Source organism: Cucurbita pepo, chromosome 19 (assembly GCF_057944985.1).
Source record: "Cucurbita pepo subsp. pepo isolate OVF chromosome 19, ASM5794498v1, whole genome shotgun sequence".
Classification (NCBI taxonomy): domain Eukaryota; kingdom Viridiplantae; phylum Streptophyta; class Magnoliopsida; order Cucurbitales; family Cucurbitaceae; genus Cucurbita; species Cucurbita pepo.
Genome location: NC_141816.1, coordinates 12,329,030 through 12,351,956, shown reverse-complemented (window position 1 = coordinate 12,351,956; position 22,927 = coordinate 12,329,030). Strand labels below are relative to the sequence as shown.

The following is a 22,927-nucleotide window of genomic DNA, read 5'->3' as shown; positions in this document are numbered from 1 at the left end:
AAATCATATCGAATAAGGCAGTCTTTTGCCCCTTTGAGGACTACTTTTCGCTTGTGCCTTATACTTTGTCTTCATGGATTTCCTAGACAACAGATAGTATTTCCCGAAGTTATTATCTTGCAAATGGTATTCTAAGTGCATAAATTTCAACTTTCACAACACCCTTCTGATAAGAGTTTCTAAAATCTGTGTTGAAAAGCAGAAAACTACTTTCCATGCAGTCTCCCAAACACGTTTAAGTCTCCTAATCATGCTAATATTTGATCTATTTGTGACTATGAGATCCCACATCGGTTGGAGAGGAAAACAAAACATTTCTTATAAGGGTGTGGGAACCTCTCCCTAACAGACGCGTTTTAAAATCGTGAGGTTGACGGGGGGAACGGAGCATTTCTTAAAAGGGTGTGGAGACCTCTCCCTAACAGAGCATTTTAAAACCGTGAGACTGGTGGTGATAAGTAACAATGGTGGAGTTGGGCTGTTACAGTGACCGGCCAATTCAGGGAGCTGTTTTACCATAAGAAAAACTAAAATTCATTACTTTAGGACCATTCTTCAAGGGTTCATCTATAACATTTTACAACATTATACACTTTCAACTTCATTATCAGTATCTATTTGTACTCTGAATGCAAATAGAACACAGGAACCACATAATCCCTGCATACTAGTAATGGATTTTTGTTATGAACAAGCATACTAGCACTGGATCAACAACCATTTTTCTTGATGGAAAGGAATTAGAACATTCATCACACTTACCCTCTAGAATACTTTCCCTTGCAGAAGACCATATGGGACGGCCCCAAAATATCTTGAATCCTTTGGATCATACATATTATCTCCCTCTATCCAAACATGTCCCTTAGGAACCTAATTGAACACAGGGTCAACAATTAAACAACACGAATTTACGAAACTCCAGAAAAAATTAAGCAAGTAAGAAGAATTCTAATCAGCCATACCACAACAGTTTCACACCAATCATTATTCTTCGGGTCTACAACATGGGTAACAGAATCACCTACCATGCCCATCAAGCGCTTCGCCATTACTTTGCGAGGGTTCTCAGGGGACCTCACGAGGACAATGTCTCCGACGCCGACTCTGCCAAAACGAGTGGAGATTCGTTCGGCCAAGATGAAATCGCCGGTTAGGTTTAGAGTAGGGAGCAAGCTCACGCAGATCAACTCAACTAAGCCCTAAAAATGAGCGTTCTGAGATATTGATTTCAAAGACGAGCGGCGGTGCAGACGTATGTGGTTGCGACATGAAAGGAACTTCGCGAAGAAAACTGTTCCGGCCAATGCTTCTTCGGCTCTGGGTTAACTGCGACAGTTTTATCGGTCCCGCCATTTCTCTTCCCACCTTCGATTTTACCGTATACAGATGACCCAATGAAGCCCATGACGGAAGGTTGGTATTGGTTCATTGTTGCTTGCTTCTTATTCTTATTGGGCCATGATAAGCCCAATGTAGTAAATTGGGCCTTCTTTTGATTTTATTGGGCCACATCGGCCTACTCGGCCCATCTTTTTTTTATATTTTTATTTAGTATATGAAGCTCTAATTATTTTAAATTAATTAGAGCTAAATTGGCCAAAAAAAAAAAAAAAAAAAAAAAAAAGAAAAAAAAAAAAGAAAAAAGAAAAAAAAGAGCTATATTTAGGTCAGTTTAGTAGCCTTTGATTTATTATTATTATTTTTAATTAAGTCGGTTCATACTACTCTCACTCACTCCTTACCTAACTTCTAAAAAATCAAGCTAAATTTTGAAAATAAAAAGAATAATGAATAATTTATTTCTAGTAATATCAACATAAATTTAAATTATATTTTAATTTTAAAAACTTTTATGTTTGTTACTTTAGTTTTTAATTTAAATTTATCATATTTAAATTATTTAAATTATTTAGTTAATTTACAATTAATTACTTTTTCTAAAAAAATTGTTTTATTTATAAGTCAAAATTGTACAAAAAAGAAAAAAAAAATGAAATAACTATATATATATATATATTATTTATTTATTTATTTATTATTATTATTATTATTTTTTTGCTGCAAATGTAATATAACATAAAACCAGGGTTTGAATTAGAAATTCATAAGTTCAGAGTAAAACAAAAATTTAGAACTTTGAAAAAATCAAATCTGAACTAAAAATGTAACAAATTCTCAATTCAAATAATCTCAAATTCTCACTATATATAGAGTACCATAGTTAGGATTTCTTACCACTCAAACTCAAAACTACAATGGCTCAATCATCAATTCTCATTGTTTCAGTTTTTGTGTTCTTTATTTTGTCTACTAGTGCTAGACGCTTTCCTAGAAGAACACTCCTTGATGATTCTTCCTCTATGAGCAACTTCACTTTTGTCTGTGATCCATCTCGATATGTCAATCTTGGGTTAGATATTTCTTCATTTCGCTTTTGTAATTCATCCCTCTCTTTTCCGGAGAGGTCTAAGGATCTAGTAGATAGAATGACATTATCTGAGAAAGTTGCTCAACTTGGCCACCGTGCCCTTGGAGTTGCTCGCCTCGGTTTGCCACCGTACAATTGGTGGTCAGAGGCTCTTCATGGCGTCTCCAATGTTGGCCCTGGTACTCGATTTGATGATGTTGTGCCAGGTGCCACTAGCTTCCCCAATGTCATTTCCATGGCAGCATCATTCAGTGAAGCTATGTGGAAAACAATCGGTCAAGTAAGTCCGACAATTTTCAACCTATAGAGAAAGTTACATTGCTACTAATATCTTAGCTAGATAATTGGACATTATGTTATTTTTTATTAGGTGGTTTCAACGGAAGCAAGAGCTATGTATAATCTTGGGAGGGCTGGATTGACATATTGGAGTCCAAATGTAAATGTAGTTCGAGATCCAAGATGGGGACGAACCTTGGAAACACCCGGCGAGGACCCTTTTGTGGTTGGCAAATATGCAGTGAACTATGTTAGAGGTCTCCAAGACGTGGAAGGAACTGAAAATGCCACTGATTTGAACTCTAGGCCTCTCAAGGTTTCTTCTTGTTGCAAGCACTATGCTGCCTATGATGTCGACAATTGGCTCGGGGTCGAACGCTACACTTTTGATGCTAAGGTTTGTTAACGTTGGATGTCGACACTTTTGATGCTACACTCTCAAGTTTTCTCCTTAATGCCTTCATGTTTATTAACGTTGTGGATTAGGTGACCGAACAAGACATGTTGGAGACATTCCTTAAGCCATTTGAGATGTGCGTTAAGGAAGGAGATGTCAGCAGTGTGATGTGTTCTTACAACAAAGTTCATGGCCTTCCAACTTGTGCTGATCCGGCTCTCTTGAAGGACACCATTAGAGGCGATTGGGACCTTCATGGGTATAAATTAAATAAAAAAAGGATAAATCAAACCATATAAATATATATTCATTATATTTCTTTTTTCTTCAGATACATTGTTTCAGACTGCGACTCAATTGAGGTTATGGTTGATCATCAACATTTTCTGCAAGATACAAATGAAGATGCTGTTGCTCAAACTCTCAAAGCAGGCAAATTTATTTACTCTTTTTTCAATTCTTCTTTTGGGTAATGTTTTTTTTGTGTTGTTCTACAAAACCCATGAATCAATTTCGATTCTTTCATATGAAAATTTTCAGGGTTGGATTTGGATTGTGGTCAATTTTACCCAAATTTCACAGAAGACTCAGTAAGGCAAGGGAAAGTTGGAGTGAAGAACATTGACAAGTCTCTAAACTATCTCTACGTTGTTCTAATGAGACTTGGATTCTTCGATGGAAGCCCTGAGTTCCAATCACTTGGAAGCAGAGATATTTGCAATGATGAACACATTGAATTGGCCACTGAATCTGCCAGACAAGGAATGGTTCTTCTCAAGAATGATAATGACACTTTGCCTCTTGATACTTCTACTATCAAAACTCTGGCTGTTGTTGGACCCCATGCCAATGCTACCTCTGTCATGCTTGGAAATTATGCAGGTCAAATTCTTGCCCAAAACTCCCATTTTTTCAATCTGGGTAATGCCTCTGTTCTTCTCAAGTTCTGTTTTGTTTTGTTGCAGGAGTGCCATGCCGAGTGAAATCTCCAATTGATGGGCTATCAGGATATGCAAAAGTGAACTACCAAATGGGTTGTGAGAATGTTGCTTGCAGAAACGATACCTTCATATTTGGAGCCATGGATGCCGCCAAGAATTCTGATGCAACCGTGATTCTTGGGGGTATTGACTTGTCCATTGAAGCTGAGAGCTTGGACAGAGTTGATCTTCTTCTTCCTGGTTTCCAAACTCAGCTCATCCAACAAGTTGCAGCTGTCTCTAAGGGCCCTGTTGTTCTTGTCATCATGTCGGCGGGTGGCATCGACATCTCTTTCGCTAAGAATAGTCCCAACATCAAAGCTATTGTCTGGGCTGGTTATCCCGGCGAAGAGGGCGGCCGCGCCATTGCCGATGTTATCTTTGGAAAATTCAACCCAGGTCAAAATGAAAAAACTTATTGTGGTTGTAACTTGCTTGACAATTGAAACTGATTTTGTTGTCTGGTTTTAGGAGGAAGATTACCGGTAACATGGTATGAAGCCGACTACGTCAACCAGCTACCAATGACATCGATGCCTCTCCGGCCAGTGAAAAGCCTTGGCTATCCAGGAAGAACCTACAAATTCTACGACGGCCCTGTCGTCTACCCCTTCGGCTACGGCCTCAGCTACACCTCTTTCACCCATACTCTAGTCTCCGCCAGCCGATCCCTCGCCGTCAATCTCGACAAAACAATCCAATGCCGCGACATGTCCTATGAGGACACTGCCTTCAAGCCCGACTGCGCCGCCGTCCTCGTCGACGACCTAACTTGCTCCGAAGAGTTCGAGTTTGAAATCAAAGTCGAGAACACCGGCAAAAAGGACGGTAGCCAGGTTGTGATCGTGTACTCGAAACCACCGAGCGGAATTTCTTCGACTCATATCAAGCAGGTGGTTGGGTTCCAGAGGGTGTTTGTGGATGCTGGGGGGAATGAATCGGTGAAATTTAAGTTGAATGCTTGTAAGAGCTTGGGGCTAATTGATTTCAGTGGCTACAATCTGCTGCCGGCGGGTGGGCACACCATTGTGGTGGGAGATGGAGATGTTTCTTTCCCTGTGCAGCTTAGCTTCCATGGGAATTAAGGTTGTGTTTGTCCTTTGTGGGTATTGTTTATGGATTTCGTAGGGTTATCTGTAGGGTGCAGGGTAGGTTTAAAGTCTTCTTGTGTAGGGAGATAAGAAGTGGTTCTAGGAGTTCAGCCATATTCTCTGCGGTGAATAATGTTAATAAATCAGAAATTGTTTAGAGAAAACGAATTCAAACACTCTCCTGCATGAATTCACCCAAATCATACTCATTTATAAAACTCAAACTGAATTAAGAGATTATACAATCTCAACTCAAGATCTAAATGAACCCTTATGTCCACAAGTGAAAATTATGCTGGAACAGATTGTTTTTTAAAAGTAAATGGCAGTATTAAATCAAAGGTAGCATTCTACAGATACAACAAATGTCAATAGAAAAGGCAGATCAATCCCAGAATTTCTTCTAGACACCAAGGTTGAAAATGAATAGAACAGGTAACGACATAGTCAAGAAGCCTGACTAGAGATTCTGGTTCGACAATCACATCTGCTACAGGCATTTGAAATTCGAAACAATCTAAGTCTTTCAGTAAAACGTTTGACCAGGTGGCGCAGGAGATACACAAGATATGAGAATCCTTAGAGTTCTTCAGTTGATGCCACCAGAAGGGTAAGCTTATAAACATTAGTTCTCCAAGCTCCCGAGGCCGAGCTCCTGCACTTCGTCTTTGAGTGATTTCAGGTATTTAACAGCTTCGTCCAGAACCATGGCAGTTGTCATTTGGTAACCACCAGGGAGAATCTCTCTCAGTTTTTTCACCATTTTCTTCAATTTCAACTGTTTCATGTCACCATCGCAGCTGCTTCCACTGCTTGATTCCGTGCGGACAGGATTAACCGACCGATTTTTCCTGGGTTTGGAACTATAAGAGGAGGATGAAGAATCAGGGGATCTATTTCCATAATTCAAATGAGACCTTGCAGAGCTAATCTCATCATCTTCAGATCCATCAACGTCTTCGTGATCTTTGTCTTCTAAGCTCAATAATGCATCAATGTCATCCGCATCCTCCATCAAAGGAGATGGTATTTCTCTATCCTCATAATTCTCATCAATGCAAGAGTTTTTCTGGATGTACTTCGAGGACATATTCGCAGTAGGACCACCAAGTTTGTTGCAAATTGCAGGATGGAACATGATCTGGCTTCCATCGTCCGTGTGGTCAAAGATTATGAAATTTTGGGGACAAATTTCAGAAGGTTGAAACTCAACAGCATTGAAAGGTCCCAAGTTCTTTCTCCCAGGAGGTAAAACAGAAGGAAAGGCAGATGACAGAGGAATCTGCATATGATCACCATCCCCTTGGTTTGCTGTTGGAAGCATTGCCTCTTTGAGGTAGCAGTTGAGGTCACTCTGCATGAAGTCCATGTAAAAGAAACAAACAAACAGGCAACCCACCCTCTAAACTTCAAGCTCGTGTATCTTCTCTCAAGAAAGCTTGCTATTATATTACGAAAATAAAGACGGGATGTTAACTAACGAGAAGACTACTCAGCAACCCTATACGTTGCCATCGTAAAATAAGTGAGATTTTTATATCAAATTAAAGACGAAACAGGAAAGAAATATTTCATTTCTTCACTTGTAGCACAAATGGAGGCCAGTCCACCTAACTCCCCAATGTCCAAATGCTTTTTGCAATGTTATCCTACGTGACGGGTTTTAGCAATTGTCGAAAATACTCAGCCTGTAGGGAACAGATTGAAAGGTATCAACAACAAAGCACTTTATGATGTGCTTTAGCAGCTCAATAATGATAGCAGTAAAGACAAGCAAGTGAACTCAGGATGTATTAAGCCATTCAACAAATGCGCTTTAGGAATTCATCTTTGGATAAAAGGATATGCTGCAATGATTCAACAAGTACCAGATACAAAGCGTGGGAGAATGATCTAGAGGATGGTGTATTACCTGACAAACTTGCATCACTTGGTAGTAGGCAATGATTCCAACACTCATGTTAACTTTCCCAACTTCCTTGACAGCTCTGTATCTCTTTCCCGTTACACCAATGTACATTCTCACTCCTCCAACCAGTAATATAGAGATGGAACAACCGCAAAAATAAGATAGCCCAACAAAGTCAATCTTTTAATCCCTGCACACACCCATAAGCAGACATTTTAGAGGTTTCCCAAAGTCCACAAGCACAAGAATGATATTACCAAGCACTCAAAATTAGTCATTTGTTTCCATTCACAATCCTTAAAATGATCACTAAACCATAAAATTAGAAAAGATAAATCCAGTAGAATCCCAAATTACTACCCTTGGCAACCGAATAGAAGGCCAATGAAAAATCTTGTTAGGAATCACAACTCTCCACAATGGTATGATAGTGTTGTCCACTTTGAGCATAAGCTCTCATGGCCCCCACAAGCCCTCGTACCAATGAAGATGTATTCCGTACTTATAAACCCATGATCATCCCTTTAATTAGCCAATGTAGGACTCCCTCCCAACATATCTTTGTTCTAATGTACTAAAATAAAAGTTAACTTCCACCAAGACAACTTGGAGGATGTCTACTAAGTATGGTAATAATCAACATAAGTGATTCATTCTAGAAATCTCACCGAAGCAAATCAAATTACAGAATGACACGAAAGAAGACCACCAAGCGAACACACTTGCTGCTGTAGTTCACGAAGGAGGATGTCCACGGCATCTTGATTCTATTCTCCAATTCCACTAATACAAAGGCGAACACAATCCTAAACTGAAGGATAATAAAGCAAGCAAAAGAGAAAATAGTAAGTATAAATTAACAAATGTAAAATCATGAACTCCCTATTAAGTCAACAACCACGCAGTGAACAGAACCAGACGGACCATCAAGATCATTAACTTCACCAAAATTTCTCATTATCCAAACACGAGAAGAAAAAGAATCAAGTGCAACATGACCTAAAAACGAAAGGGAAAACAGGACAGATCAACAAAATCAGAATTAATAACACAGTAATTTTAAGTAAAATTTAGAAAAACCTCATTTCTAGAGAACCCCGCACATCAACAATAATTACAGTAAGGAAGGACCAAAAAAAAAAACAGAACAACAGGCTTTCGAAAGTACAAATCACTCCAAAATTAACTCCTACCATTACGCATCCAGCAATTAAGAAAGAACCCCAAAAATTTCTACATGCCCTAACTCCATAACTGCAAGCTAAACTAATCGGAAAACTAGCAGGTTCCCTCAAAAAATGAAACAAAAATTTTCACCCACGTGATTCCAGAGCTGAATCAGGCAAAGAAAACGAAGACGATGGGAAGATTTTCGTAAGAGTTCGGTAGATCAGTCCCCAGATTTGGTCTGCAAGCTAAAGATCTGGCAGGAAAATGAGAGAGAGAGCGAGCGAGAGAGAGAGACAGAGAGAGGCGCAAGAGAGTATTTAATAAATTTTCGTTAGTTTTTTATTGGAATCTGTGCATCATGCATTGAAACAGACAATAGTCAAACCAGGAGAGCTGAGAGCCGTCAGATTGAAATGATTTCCGTAGATTATGGGATGTTATTATAACCGTTGGATCAAGCACGCGTGATCGTATGGAGCAGTGGGGTCCACGGGGTTTGACAAATGCGTATCGTGAAAACAACTCCTCGTGTGGGGATCTTAAAAAAGGAGGGAAATTATATATATATATATATATATATATATATATATAATATTGCTATTTTAGTTTTGATTATGCTTTAATCTCTATGTAATTATGATTTAGTACGTTTATTCGTTTATAGTGGAATTAAATTGCTTATAAAAATTCATAGCTTAAATTAATATAATTATTGATTTAGAGTTTTACATATAATTTTTTTTCTTTTTTTGTCCTTTTATGAAAAGTTTTTAAATAAATAAATTAGCCCAATACTACGATCCCATCTGGGCTGGCTTCTATATTTGGGCCCTTCAACATACCATCTTCACGCTCATGGGCTTCACATATCAAGATCGGCCCACTAACCTTTTTCTCATGAAACAAATAGTTTATTTTATAGTGAAAAATATATTTTTATAGAAATTTAAATAATATTTTGGTCACCTATTCAAATACTCTAAAATATTTAAATATAGATAATACGAAAACCTCTCTAATTCTATGCCTCAATCAATTATGGAAGATTGAGACTCGTTCCGCTAAATGCTACCTAAATATACTCGACTCGAATTGTATTTTAACTCGTACATAAGAGTCGAATATTCGTGAAAAAAGAGGGTCGGTTGTTGAAAAATGATAATGAAATTCATTCAAAACAAACACTCAGTTGTTGAGACCCGAGATTTACACCACCAAATACAAGTTCATTTTCTCACTCTTTGAATCCTAAGAGGTAAAGGCTCTCACTTTCCGGGAACGAAGTTTGTGGCGTAGGACCAAGCATTGTTGTTGACTGGGTCAGCGAGGTGGTCAGCCAAGTTCTCCAATGGTCCCTTTCCAGTAACAATGGCCTGAACGAAGAAGCCGAACATGGAGAACATGGCTAGCCTTCCGTTCTTGAGCTCCTTCACCTTCAGCTCTGCGAAGGCCTCTGGGTCATCCGCCAAACCCAATGGGTCGAAGCTTCCACCTGGGTAGATGGGGTCGGTGATCTCCCCGAGGGGACCACCGGCAATACGGTAGCCCTCAACGGCGCCCATCAACACGACCTGGCAGGCCCAGATGGCCAGAATGCTCTGTGCGTGGACCAAGCTGGGGTTGCCCAAGTAGTCGAGACCTCCCTCGCTGAAGATCTGAGATCCAGCCTTGAACCACACGGCCTCGCCGAACTTCACGCCGTTGCGGGAGAGAAGCTCGGGGAAGACACAGCCCAAAGCTCCAAGCATGGCCCACCTGGAGTGGATCACTTCGAGCTCACGGTTCTTGGCGAAAGTCTCGGGGTCGGCTGAAAGTCCAGCAGTGTCCCAGCCGTAGTCACCGGGGAATTCTCCGGTGAGGTAGGATGGAGGCTCGCCGGAGAATGGGCCCAAGTACTTGACACGGTCGGGGCCGTACCATGGGCTGCCGGAGGAAACTTGCTTGGAGGCGGTCTTCCTCATGTTGATTCTTGAACTGCCCTGAATATCAGGGGCATTGGGAGAGAGTTTGATGGCGTTGCCGGCCAGAGATGGGGAGGAGAGAGCCATTGTGGAAGCAGCCATTGTTGGAGATTGGAATGAGGTGTGTAATTGATGATGAGATGTGTTTTGTGGTGGGAAAGAAGCGGGTGGGTTTGTGAGTTTAAATAACGGGCAAACAGAATAGATAGTTATCCATTAGTATCTATATCTTCATTCTCATTGGAGATCAAAGATTTTTGGTTTGTTTCATCCACGCCTACATGGCTCTTCCTCATCCACCAACTGCTTCAGATTTCTACGAGTATACAGTGACATCTAACGTTACATTCAAGATTTTTTTAGAGACTAATGAGATAGATTCTCTTTCTTACATGGAAATTGTATGTTCTTCATTTATGTGGCTCGAAAATGAAAGGGTTGCCAACCATTGGATGGGTAGCCCAGATTTTCACTTTCATGAGTTGAAAAAGATTCTGGTAGCTAATAGATATTTTTGTTAGAATTTGATGTAATTTTCATATTCGGAATGTTTCAAATCTTACCATAAACAAAATTGAGTTGATATTCCAATGTTATTGCCTGATTGTCAAAATTTTCATAAGCTTAAAATTTGATATAATTTACAAAAATGTACAAGCAAAAAGAAGGAACATTTATTCACAAATGACCAAGTATATGCAGATTCTCTAAGCATATTGGTGCTATCAACAACACACGTGTCAAAGTTTGATTGGGAGAAAGAGAAGCTCATAGAGTTGCCTAAGATTTTTAGGTGTGAGTGGCAGAGAGGAGGCCATCTGGAGTAAGGAAATCGACCATAGAAATTTCAACCAATAAGAGAGCTGATATCGATTTCCATGGATAAGGACCCTTCCCCTTAATCCATGTATATTATGCACCATCGTTTCACTTCTTTCCCACCACAAAACACATCTCATCATCAATTACACAGCTCATTCCAATCTCCAACAATGGCTGCTTCCACAATGGCTCTCTCCTCCCCATCTCTGGCCGGCAACGCCATCAAGCTCTCCCCCAACGCCCCCGATGTTCAGGGCAGTTCAAGAATCAGCATGAGGAAGACCGCCTCCAAGCAAGTTTCCTCCGGCAGCCCATGGTACGGCCCCGACCGTGTCAAGTACTTGGGCCCATTCTCCGGCGAGCCACCATCCTACCTCACCGGAGAATTCCCCGGTGACTACGGCTGGGACACTGCTGGACTTTCAGCCGACCCCGAGACTTTCGCCAAGAACCGTGAGCTCGAAGTGATCCACTCCAGGTGGGCCATGCTTGGAGCTTTGGGCTGTGTCTTCCCCGAGCTTCTCTCCCGCAACGGCGTGAAGTTTGGCGAGGCCGTGTGGTTCAAGGCTGGATCTCAGATCTTCAGCGAGGGAGGTCTCGACTACTTGGGCAACCCCAGCTTGGTCCACGCACAGAGCATTCTGGCCATCTGGGCCTGCCAGGTCGTGTTGATGGGCGCCGTTGAGGGCTACCGTATTGCCGGTGGTCCTCTCGGGGAGATCACCGACCCAATCTACCCAGGTGGAAGCTTCGACCCATTGGGTTTGGCGGATGACCCAGAGGCCTTCGCAGAGCTGAAGGTGAAGGAGCTCAAGAACGGAAGGCTAGCCATGTTCTCCATGTTCGGCTTCTTCGTTCAGGCCATTGTCACTGGAAAGGGACCATTGGAGAACTTGGCTGACCACCTTGCTGACCCAGTCAACAACAATGCTTGGTCCTACGCCACAAACTTTGTTCCTGGAAAGTGAGAAAAGAGAGAATTTGTATGGTGATGAATTATTATTGGCGGTGTAAATTAGTTGAAAATGAATGAAGTGCTTTCGTGTGAAATTTTATGAATTCTATTCTCCGTGGGTCATGAACTCGTAAACGAGAAAAATACTCGAGCAGGTCAAATTTAATAAAACTATAGAATCGCTTGAATTTTGGGTAAAGTTGTATTCAAAGATCAAGATAAAGATTCTGAGTACTATGATAATATACAAAATATTATCTACATACTAGTAAAAAAAAAAAAAAAAAAAAAAAAAAGGGTAAAACAATGGCAGGTTTCCCCCTGGCCTTATAGCAAGAGAAGCAGGTCCATGAATTATGATTGCGGTTGCCATCGTGATAATCAAGCAACAGCTCTCTCCTTTCGGCAGAAGGGACTAAGCGTCCCGTCTAGTGTACATGAATTTGTTTTCATCAGTGACCAATTCAGAGGTTTCCATCGCAGCATAAGCATGGATCAGCCACCAAATTGATGATTATATATTCCACCACAGTTTGCTCTGGCACTCTCCATGGAGGAACTCTAGAGTATGAATAACAGATTGAAAAAACAAAAATAGAAGTGACGTTTTCCTTATACACGACCTGCGGCAACTGCTCTTGCTCGTGCCACTGACTTTGAATAAAGATCCTCATACTGCGCAGCGGAAGTTTCCCAGCTGAAATCTACGTCCATGACCTTCTGAACCAGCTGCTGCCAACCGCCTGGGTTATTAATGTAGTGGTTAAAGGCACGTTCCAGTGCATTATTCAACCCCTGTCAAAATAAACATACGTTACCTGAGTTATGAGAGTCGATAGTAGGGGGGAGGGGGCTTCATATCATACAATAAAAGAACAGATTTATGTTTCATTTTCCGTTTTCGTACCTGCTCATCAGGGGTCAAAAATGTGTATCCATTTCGCAACTCAGCTGGAATTGTATCATCGTCAACATCAAAGACACTGCATGAAAAACATCGAACCATTAAAACACAAAAAGTTCTGATGATTAAGCTTGAATATGTGGAGATTGTTACAAGATAAGTTCATGCACCTGTCATTCAGCCCGCCAGTTTTCCGTACAATAGGAATACAACCATATTGCATTGCAATCATCTAAAAAAAACGAAGGTACAAAGTTGGTAAAGCCTCAAAGAAGTGTCATCACATTCTAACTAGGTCAACATATTATTTGTCAAAGCGCCACGAAAGATGTAATACATATTCAATAAAAACTTCATTATAAGCATGGGAGACTATCTCTGTTTTTGGGTAGCATTCGAAGCTAAGAGTGTCTACAACACCAGGGGGACTTGGAAGATTATAGCAAGAAAGCAATACTATTGAAAAGATCAACCTTTTGTTTTTAGATATAGATGAGTGTCTAGAAGAGCTTATGGGCACCTTGACTAATCTTCCCATATTGCTTAACCCTATTATATTTGGTTGATAAAAAATACGTAAGACGTTATATCTTAGATAGGGGCCACCATGGATTGAACCCGTTCTCTCTCATTTTTTCAAGGCACTAGGCTGACCTATGATGGATAATGATTAAAGAAACAAAATTAAAGAGGTGAAAAATAGTGTTGTTAAAATCTATTTATGTAACGACCCAGATCCACCGCTAGCAGATATTGTCCTCTTTGGGCTTTCCCTTTCGGGCTTCCCCTCAAGGCTTTAAAACGCGTCTGCTAGGGGAAGTTTTCCACACCCTTATAAATGGTGATTTGTTCTCCTCCCCAACCAATGTGGGACATCACAATCCACCCTCCTTCGGGGCCCAGCGTCCTCGCTGGCACTCTTTCCTTCCTCCAATGATGTGGGACCGCCCCCAAATCCACCCCCCTTTGGGGCCAGCGTCCTTACTGGCACACCGCCTCGTGTCTACCCCCCCCTTCGGAGAATAGCGAGAAGGCTGGCACATTGTCCGGTGACTGGCTCTGATACCATTTGTAACGACCCAGATCCACCGCTAGCAGATATTGTCCTCTTTGGGCTTTCCCTTTCGGACTTCCTCTCAAGGCTTTAAAACGCGTCTGCTAGGTGAAGGTTTCCACCCCTTATAAATGGTGATTTGTTCTCCTCCCCAACCAATGTGGGACATCACAATTTATGGCTCTATTGATATTGGGTGGTGGGACGAGGCAAAAGTCGGAGGTCATGGTTTTGGCTTTTTAGGTGAGATCCTTATTTGTATACGAAATCCTTATTTGTCACAAAAAGTTTACAGGAAGGAAGATGGGAATAGAAAATGGTGGGAGAGAGGAGGAAAATTTTTCTGACATGGGAAATGTGGAAGGGTTAAAGTCCCCAGGTCCCAGAGACTTCCGAATAAATTCTCTAAGAAAATTTGGATTCTTATTATACCCAAAATGTTTGGTGGTACTGCTAATGAATTCCTCAAAATCTATGAAACTTCTGAGAAAAAGACATTCAGGGTTAGAAGCTTGGGAGGAAAATTCAAGATCTTGAAAAGTAACGGTAAGAAAAAATGGTTATGATCTTTTACAAATGATTGAGGGTGTACTAGTTAGCAGAAGCGAAGACCCTTACGAAATTGGTAACTGGTCTGGCCAGTTTCCTAACAAAATCCATGTTTAAACATTGGGTAGATATTCCTTCGTTACCTTAGAAACTCTTTCATAATTTGTGGACATCTAAATTCCCTTGTAAAGTGGATGAATAACTCTGTGGGCTTAGTATTCTTGGATGGGTTGAATAGGCTAAAAGAATCCAAAGATACCTTTATATGGCAATAAATCCAAGCTGCTGCAGTTTGTATTGGAAGACAGGAAAGTCCCAATCAGTTGTCGTTTCCTAGTTGGCTATAGTAGGAAAAATTGGAAGGGAAAATTTCAAGGCTTTGGCAGTTCTTGTTTTCGACTAGGGAGTAAAGAGAATGTTATTATAATTCTATGTGGTCATGGGATGAAAAAGATTGCTAAATTATTGTGGACTAGTGTAGTCAAAGCAAGTTAAAAGGGAATATGAATAGAAAGAAATCAACTCATCTTTGAAAGCAAACAAATTGCTTGGGAGGAAAGTAGATTATTAATTGCAGCTTCTTGGCGTCTTGCATTGTTCTTTCTGGTTTCTAAAGAATTATTAATTCAACCAACGTAATCCATCTTGTTATGTGCCTTTCTAATAATCACTGATAAGCGCCTTTCTGAAACTATATTTAGGGACTTATCTTTGCTGGGAAGATGTATTGTAATATTCCTTTTCAAATATCAATAATTTTTTCAATCCTAAGTTTAGTTGCTAAGAAAAACGTAGGACTATTTAACCTATGTAAGTGGTTACCCTAGTTTGATCCAATTTCCCATAAAACTATTTATTATTTACCAGCTCCTGGGATAGCCCTCTTAGTTCTTGGTTAAAAAAAAGCTCAAACTAAGCCACATCTGCAACCAGTTACCTGCGTGAGGCCACACGGCTCAAAGATAGATGGAATTATCAACATATCAGATCCCGCATAAATCCAATGAGAAAGAGACTCATCATATGCCAACACCAACCGAACTTGATCATGGCTCTGGAAATTATTAGCAATACCCTCAAATTCCCTCTGCAAGAATAAAAAAGCAATCGTAAGATGGGTGCAAGGGGACCTAGTGACATGTGTGCTCGAAAATCTAACATAGGCTCAAAAGTTTAAGTAGATAACCTGAATATGAGGAATTGGGCTTGAACCCAGAAGAACAAACTGTCCTCCCAGCTCCAACGTTCTGTATATTGCATGCCTGATAAGATGTATACCCTTCTGGGGCACCAATCTTGTTATGCAGCCCACCTATTGCACAACAAATATTTTAATAAAATCCACAAAATCTCCAATTTCATTATGCAGCCTACGCCACTGCTCCAATGTCTGGAAAACCAGAAATGAAACTAAGAGCAGATTGGGAGTCATATCTCAACTACTAAACTGTTTCAATTTAATTAAAAAAAAAAAAAAACAATGATTTTGTTCCAAATCGTAATCTAAATTATAAATATCTGCGCTGCATGCTATTGATAGCATGAAATCAGAATAACAGATATACATTCAGAAGTGGTCATAAAAAGTTGATCTGAATACAAGTAATAAATCCCACTGCACAACTGTAATCTGTAATCAGCTCAAATTCCTAAAAGGTGAAGTGAAGCTTCAGTTTACTCAACACTAGGGGGAAAATGTATATATGATGCGCATATATGCCAGGTAACATTATGTCCGTCTTAAAGTTCAAAATTAAGCACAAATAAATCCTAAATTAAACATTAAACAAAAGGAAGCTACAAAATATTTGAAATCAGAAAGCACCAGATACATAACTTATTGTCTCATAAAAAGTAATTACCAGAGGTTTTCTGACAATGGAAGACAGCCCTAGATGCCTTCTTATAGCATCTTTATTTTCTGCCTTCCCCTCAAGATCATTTGCATTATATTGGACTTTGATAAATGAATCGGTAGTAGGATTCCACACATCAGTATCAATTCCATTAAGAATGCCAAAGAATTTCTTCGAATGAAAATTAAGCGTTGAGTGGAGACCATGTCCTCCCTGTAGCCCATATGGATGTCAATCTCAGTGCCCCGGAAGACAAAAACTTTAAACCAAAAGACAGTAATCTGATTAAACACTTCCTAAGCACATGAGCTATGCGAAATATAAAAAATACATCATTAAAGAAAGAATAAGTGGTTCATTTAAACTGTCTATGATTCCACCCTCCCCACAGAAGGGTATACATCTTATCAGGCATGCAAGATGTGAACTAAATTTTGCTAGAGGTTATCTTCTTGAGTTTTTAATTCAGTTTGGAAAAGTCAAAAGTGATTTAAATTACATTCTCAAGTCTTTTTAATTGAATTCTGGTTGTCAAGTACGCTAAATAAAATAAGTGAGAAATTCTTTTGACCTTCACTGATCGAGAAGAAGAAGATAGGAAAATAATTTTTACTTCTGTCCAGCTCCCGAATATAATCACGATTTGATTTCTCCGGGTAACCCCCTTCCCTTTACGACAATTAAGTGTATCATCCAACCTAATCCCATTAATGAGCCCAGACAGTTCAGAAAATTGTGGTTTCCAAGCCCCGATAATCAAGGCAAGCATATGAACCTACGAACAACTTAGTTGACCACAAATAGGCAAGGTATGTTTCAAACACTCTTTTGTGGTAGTAACAAAAATAAAATAAAATAAAATAAAAAATAAAAAATCCAAACAATTTAAACATCAAGTTGTGATTACACTCTTTATTTAGGGTAAATTAGAGAAGTTACCCCTCCTAAAAATATGAGAACAAGCAGGCATGTTTATCCCAAAATTTTATTTCGAAATCATCAAACCTATATTCACTACAAGGAAGCAGAATGCTGACAAGATGACTTGAGGGTGAGAATGGAGAAAAGGTTAAATAGGGAAGAATCTCCCTCGCAGTAATCAACTTCAATTTTGGTCTATTCTCACCCCCAACGGAAAATATTTGCAGTTGTTTTTAGAATCATTAAAATCTCAAATTGGGCCATAAAGATAACTTCCCAAATCAAGTCTTGTGGAGATAAATTGCAGCGATTTGAAGCCAAAGAAATGGACAAGTTGGTGAGTTGCAAGGTTGAAAATTGGCCTATGGTAATCCGTCCAAAAAGTACAAATGTCAAGACGCTCATTATTGAAAAGGTTAAGAGTAAATTCCGAAGCACTAACATAAACATACTGAACATAATGATACACAGTCACGTACAATTCTCCCACGAAAACAGATTCCTATAAAAGACAATTTGGTATGCTTTCTGATAGTTAAGCAAAAACCATAGCAATGAACCAATAAAATCTTTGATTGACACGGTCATCCAAAGAAAACCCTTCACTGATATGAGCGATATAAGATATCTTTAATGCAAATCATACCTCAGCTCTCCGCACCTCTTGAGCATAGGTAGGTGATACTGTTGTGACAATATTAGAGAAGACAACTGCACCCTGAGACAACGCAGTGTCCATCATAAAATTCTCCTAATAAATAAGGAGATTGAAAATATTCTGAATACCATACCTTAACAGGGTTGATCCTATCATAAGCAGAATTATCCTGTAATCTGTCTTGTCTGTTTAGCTGGTCAACATCAAGGCCACAAGAAGCCAAATCTGAAGCAGGGGCGGTTCCCTGATACTCAAAGTTGTGGCAAGTAAAACAAATTCTTGCAGAATTCAATCCTTTCGGGTAGTACAAATCCCAATACAATGGAGCCTGAAAAAGCAAATAAAGTCAGTTGCCAAAAGATTGAATGGATCAACAGACATTAAAGTCGTACAATGAATGCTGTTTGCCAATCGTGGCAATGTATTATATCAGGTCTCTTGCCAGCCCGTAGGAGTAACTCAAGTGCAGCACGGCTGAAATATGAAAAACGTTTAAAGTCATCATGCTCCCCATAATACTGAGCCCTCCAGAAGAACTTATCAGGATGATGAGGCTCAATAAAGTAAACGGGAAGGCCTGCAGAAGTTAAATTGACACATTTAATTTTAAAAAATAATCAATTAAATAAAAATTTAGACCAGATAAATAATGACCTTCAACAGTGCCAACCCATATCTTATTTTTGAACAACCGCCCATCAAAGTACGACTCAAGCACCATATCCAGGAGCTGTAAAGCAATCAAAGTACTCAACATATTAATAAGAACACCAAAATAGCACATTAGCAACGCTTATTCGTTCATTAGGTTTATACTTCTGAAATCATGGCATACCCTTAAATCTTTAATACGATTGTACTGCATGCAATCATATTTAGGAAGAACAATTTCCACAAGATGCCCTCTCCTTTGCAGCGCTTTGCTGAGACCAGTGATGACATCACCCAAACCACCAACCTGCAAAAGGAATGTCATTTCATAAACTACTTTTACTCTTAACATATAATATAAAAAACCAAATAAAGGATGCGGTATTTTATTTGCACGAACAGAAAACAAAGTACAAAACAACTTAGTTAAAATATAAATAAAGAATGTGAGGTAAAAGATCCCTCCCCAACCACCCCACCCTCGGGAGAAATTTGACATGTTGCGTTCTATTGCAACAAGAAGGATAATTCCTACCCTGTTAGCTGTGGAAAGAGATAGACTAAAACAAATGGTGATAGACGGAAGGAGGACACATTGAAATATTGAAAGCCTAGAAGAGAGCAAGAGGATCTTCAAACATAACAAAAAATTAACATTATTAAAACCCAAGAGCTATTGCACTAGCGACAACTCACCTTAGCCACTGGTGCCATTTCTGCTGCAATGTGAATGACATAGAGTCCTGAACTAAAGATAACAAGAATACTGATTAAACAACATTTTCATCTAAGGCAATATATGCTAAGTTACAGTTATTATACCGTTTAGGAGATGATGTCAGATTAAGAAAGATAGCCACGGCCTCAAGTTCATTCTTTTCCTTGCAAGCCATATAAGCATCATAAATGCGTGCATCCCTCTTCCATGTCATCTCTTTCAACAGTTTAGCATCTTCATCCGATATTTTCCCTTCAAGTAACCAACCATCGATCAATAGCAATAGACGGCTCCAAAACTCCAAAGGCATATCATTTACAGGCTCATCTACTGCTGTTTTCTTGCTTGCTTCTTTGACGGTATCCAGTGTATCTTGAAACTCCTCCACAGATTCCTGATATAATTTGATATAAGACTGCAATTCTTCATCAGACCTTTGAAGGCGATCCTCCAATAGATCTATTTTTTGTTGCATTAGTTCATAGTCTTGCCGAAACTTTTCTGAAGACAATTTTAAGACGTTAGCTTCTTCAAGGGATTCTTCCAATTTCTCAACCTTTTCTTGCAGCTCTTGGCTATGTTGCAAGACCAGAATAGCTTGTTCTTCCTGCTTGGTTGCCTTGTCTTGCAAGATTTGCAAATCTTCTACCCTCTTCCTCAAGTCCTCGCATTCAACTTTCAGGGCAGACAGATCTGAAACATCTTCCTGAGAGGTTGACAGCTTAAGCTCCAAGTCTTTCAGCGAACCCTCCAAAACTGACCGTTCTTTTTCCAAAAATACCAGATGTTGATTGGCATTCTTAACATTACTCAACTCTTCCTTGAGTGTTTGTATATCATTCTTCAGGATGACATTTTCTGACCTCAGTAAATGAAGCTCCTTAGTAAGAGAATCAGTAAGAACATTGTTCTGATTTCCATGCAGACCAAGGTCGCTGTGCTCAGTACCACCACTGAAATTTAGCTGCTTCTGCAACTTTTCAAATTGGTCTTCCAACAGCTCCACGTGTACCTTTTCTTGGTCATCCGCTTTAATTTGAACATCCGTTTCTGCTAATCTCCTTTCCAAACCATTGATCTCTCTCTGCAATTCCTCCTTTTCAGCAAGGATCTTTTCAAGATCTTTCAGGGCATGAACCCGAGCTTGGTTGAGTAGAAGGATATCTGCGAGATAAGAACCACAATTGCATACAGCAGGTAATAGAATGGTCATAACCAAATAAAAAATTTTGTGATTAAAAGGAAAGAAAGCCCACTTTTCTCTGCAGTTTTTATCATCCCAATCAAATCTTCAAGTTGAACACCTGTATTCGGTCCTTCAATGTCAACTTTCTCGGTCTGAAATTTCAGAAGACTTATATTCAATTGTCTGCTAAAGTTGTTACATGTCCAGACAAGACAATATGAAGATCCTTATAAGAGAAACTAATATAAATGAAGATTCTTAGAAGAGAGACAAATTCAAGAAAACAGAAGGAAGTAGGGAATAACATTTGATTGAACAGCATTAACAACCTTGAAAATAACCTAATCTAGGACCATCATCGGAATCTTATATTACTTCCTAATAAAATCAATACATGGCTCAAGAAATCAAACTTTTTTCAGAAGGTTCTTCCACCTCTCTAGCAGCAATTTCATTGGAAGACCAAAGAGGTAAATATGAGGACAGTGCAGTTACTTTACCGAAGGTTCAGTTTCACCAGGTGCAGTTAGACCACTTATTTCTTTCTCGCTAACATGCTGCACAGCTAAGCTAGTATGGACAACAGCACTAGACAAGCTCTCCTGATTCAAAATTGGAACCCTCTCCACCACAATTTCAGTTTCAGAGTCCTCGTCATCATTTGGATGAAAATCAGCTTGCACTGACAAATGTTCATAGGAGGCTTTCTTCAATTGTTTCCTCTTGCGCCGGGAACTGTACAGAATTTTCATGCTATTAACTGAATGTAGAATGTCCAAGAAATTGGGGTAAACCTTGTATCCATTGCATTTAGACAAACAGACAGACACAACGAAAGTCAACCGTTCCTTTCATCTCAATATATATATGTGTGTGTGTATTAGCTCTAGTTCGAGGTAGAAGAACTTCTCCAATAGAATTGAATTTAAACAAAAAAAAAAAACAAAAAAAAAATAATTACAGAAACTATTGGCTTGGAACTCCGCCTAGAGATCATAAGGCATACAAAGGCTAACCTCTAAAATATCCTAGACGGAACATCAAACATTCTCCAATTTGCCTCGATTCAATATGTAGTTCATACGACTAAAATCAAAACATCAACTCGATAACAACCTGTTAATTAGAAAAGTTAAAATTGATAAAAATAAATAATAAATAAATAAAAAATAAATAAAAGATAAACAGTTGAAAAAAATACATAAAGTAAAAAAAAAAAAAAAAAAAAAAAATCAAGAAAGGTTAGTTAGCAAACAAAACGTACGTGAAAATCAAGAATCCAAAAGAGTCAAGAGAAAATCCAGTGGAAACAGATTAATAAGACACCACGGAGAGTCGAACAAGGTCAAAGCCTTAACGTACCATGGCAATTACAGACGACGAAATAAATAAGCAACAAGATTAAAAGGCAAAGGAGAAAACATTGAGAAAGAACCTGAGATTGCGAGGTCGCATTTTACATGAAGCATTAAGCAAGTAACGGGAAGAGTGAGGAAACTGTGAATTATCCGATAGTTTTCCGCTCAAAGAACCAAATCCAGAGCTCAGAAACAACGTCGAGAGCTTCGTAGCCATTACGCTTAAACTTCCAATAACCACAAGTTATCCCTGCTATCTCAAAGCCTCAGTATCATCACATACTCAAAGAAAGAAGGATAGAATATTATACAACCAATTGCTTCGCCAAGACTTCATTTCCATAGAGCTTTACTTAGAAAATGGAGGAGAACAGATACCTGATCAGAGTAGCGATAGAGAGAAAGAGATCCAAGAGTTCGGCGGGAGTTCAGTTCATTTCAACTCCCAATGTATAACAGCGAGAAACTTGAGATGGAAAAAAAGTGCACAGAGATGTACAGAGCACGAATACATTATACGTGAGAAACTTCTCTGCCGCACGTGCGTGCACACCACTCCAACATAGAGTAGTATCTGCGTCGCATCGCAAACCTTATCTCAATCCAACGGTAGTGATGCTCATGCTTTCTGAAGCAAGCGGCAAGCATTCAAGTTTGGATGAATTGCAAAAAAAATATCCTTATTTGTCAATTAAAATTGAAATTCCTCTTCGACATTTATTTGTTAATATTTTCAAATTTAATTGAATGGTTTAGTAAATTAGCTAAGAAAGAATAAGTTTTTAATTTTAAAAAATAGGGAAAAAATTGTCTCCTTTTCCTGCCTTTCTTTCTTGTCAAAATTGTCAACCATGCTTCGCTGACCACTCAGTAGATGAAGTATTATCCTTCTAGAAATAAGATGCCAATTGAACATTGAAAGCCTACTCAACAAATCAACAATAAACACTACTTGTATAATTGAAGGAAGGCCTGTAGTCGAGTTCGAAAGCTTGATAAAGCCACAAAAGCTACGTCATGAACTCGAGCACCTGAATCGACGTCATCACAAGGGGCACGAATCTATTTACTTGCAGG

At 39.3% G+C, this 22,927-nt stretch overlaps 5 protein-coding genes across 8 annotated transcripts; 2 read left to right on the top strand and 3 right to left on the bottom strand.

Moving 5' to 3' along the window:
• The first annotated feature begins 2,219 nt into the window (after positions 1-2,219).
• On the top strand, positions 2,220-5,187 carry LOC111781453 (putative beta-D-xylosidase 5). Its single transcript, XM_023662039.2, has 7 exons — positions 2,220-2,711; positions 2,802-3,107; positions 3,197-3,366; positions 3,439-3,539; positions 3,648-3,989; positions 4,073-4,486; positions 4,559-5,187. Exons 1-7 carry the CDS (start codon positions 2,259-2,261, stop codon positions 5,170-5,172), a joined length of 2,400 nt encoding a protein of 799 aa, XP_023517807.2. The 5' UTR covers positions 2,220-2,258; the 3' UTR covers positions 5,173-5,187.
• Positions 5,188-5,364: 177 nt separating this feature from the next.
• On the bottom strand, positions 5,365-8,584 carry LOC111781454 (transcription factor bHLH144). 3 transcript variants are annotated; one of them, XM_023662040.2, is made up of 4 exons: positions 8,409-8,584; positions 7,756-7,898; positions 7,091-7,277; positions 5,365-6,866 (listed from the first exon to the last, which is right to left on the bottom strand). In XM_023662040.2, exon 4 carries the CDS (start codon positions 6,545-6,547, stop codon positions 5,804-5,806), a length of 744 nt encoding a protein of 247 aa, XP_023517808.1. In that variant the 5' UTR covers positions 6,548-6,866; positions 7,091-7,277; positions 7,756-7,898; positions 8,409-8,584; the 3' UTR covers positions 5,365-5,803. The 3 variants fall into 3 exon arrangements, with proteins under 3 accessions (XP_023517808.1, XP_086976076.1, XP_086976077.1); XM_087119950.1 differs by lacking the exon at positions 8,409-8,584 and adding an exon at positions 8,281-8,305; XM_087119951.1 differs by lacking the exon at positions 8,409-8,584 and adding an exon at positions 8,012-8,245.
• An 818-nt stretch (positions 8,585-9,402) lies between these two features.
• On the bottom strand, positions 9,403-10,335 carry LOC111782321 (chlorophyll a-b binding protein of LHCII type I, chloroplastic-like). The gene has a single exon (XM_087119949.1). It carries the CDS (start codon positions 10,318-10,320, stop codon positions 9,523-9,525), a length of 798 nt encoding a protein of 265 aa, XP_086976075.1. The 5' UTR covers positions 10,321-10,335; the 3' UTR covers positions 9,403-9,522.
• Positions 10,336-11,171: 836 nt separating this feature from the next.
• Positions 11,172-12,099, top strand: LOC111782320 (chlorophyll a-b binding protein of LHCII type I, chloroplastic). Its single transcript, XM_023663182.2, has one exon. The coding sequence runs from the start codon at positions 11,211-11,213 to the stop codon at positions 12,006-12,008; it is 798 nt and encodes a 265-aa protein (XP_023518950.1). The 5' UTR covers positions 11,172-11,210; the 3' UTR covers positions 12,009-12,099.
• Positions 12,100-12,492: 393 nt separating this feature from the next.
• SS4 (starch synthase 4) lies at positions 12,493-22,386 on the bottom strand. Of its 2 annotated transcripts, XM_023663178.2 has the most exons (17): positions 22,229-22,386; positions 21,928-22,100; positions 20,993-21,227; positions 20,563-20,644; positions 19,411-20,470; positions 19,285-19,336; positions 18,773-18,895; positions 18,592-18,667; positions 18,330-18,514; positions 18,071-18,265; positions 17,926-17,997; positions 16,365-16,571; positions 15,689-15,814; positions 15,440-15,589; positions 13,070-13,131; positions 12,903-12,978; positions 12,493-12,790 (listed from the first exon to the last, which is right to left on the bottom strand). In XM_023663178.2, exons 2-17 carry the CDS (start codon positions 22,065-22,067, stop codon positions 12,608-12,610), a joined length of 3,024 nt encoding a protein of 1,007 aa, XP_023518946.1. In that variant the 5' UTR covers positions 22,068-22,100; positions 22,229-22,386; the 3' UTR covers positions 12,493-12,607. The 2 variants fall into 2 exon arrangements, with proteins under 2 accessions (XP_023518946.1, XP_023518947.1); XM_023663179.2 differs by having other exon boundaries at positions 21,928-22,340.
• Between the last annotated feature and the right edge of the window lie 541 nt (positions 22,387-22,927).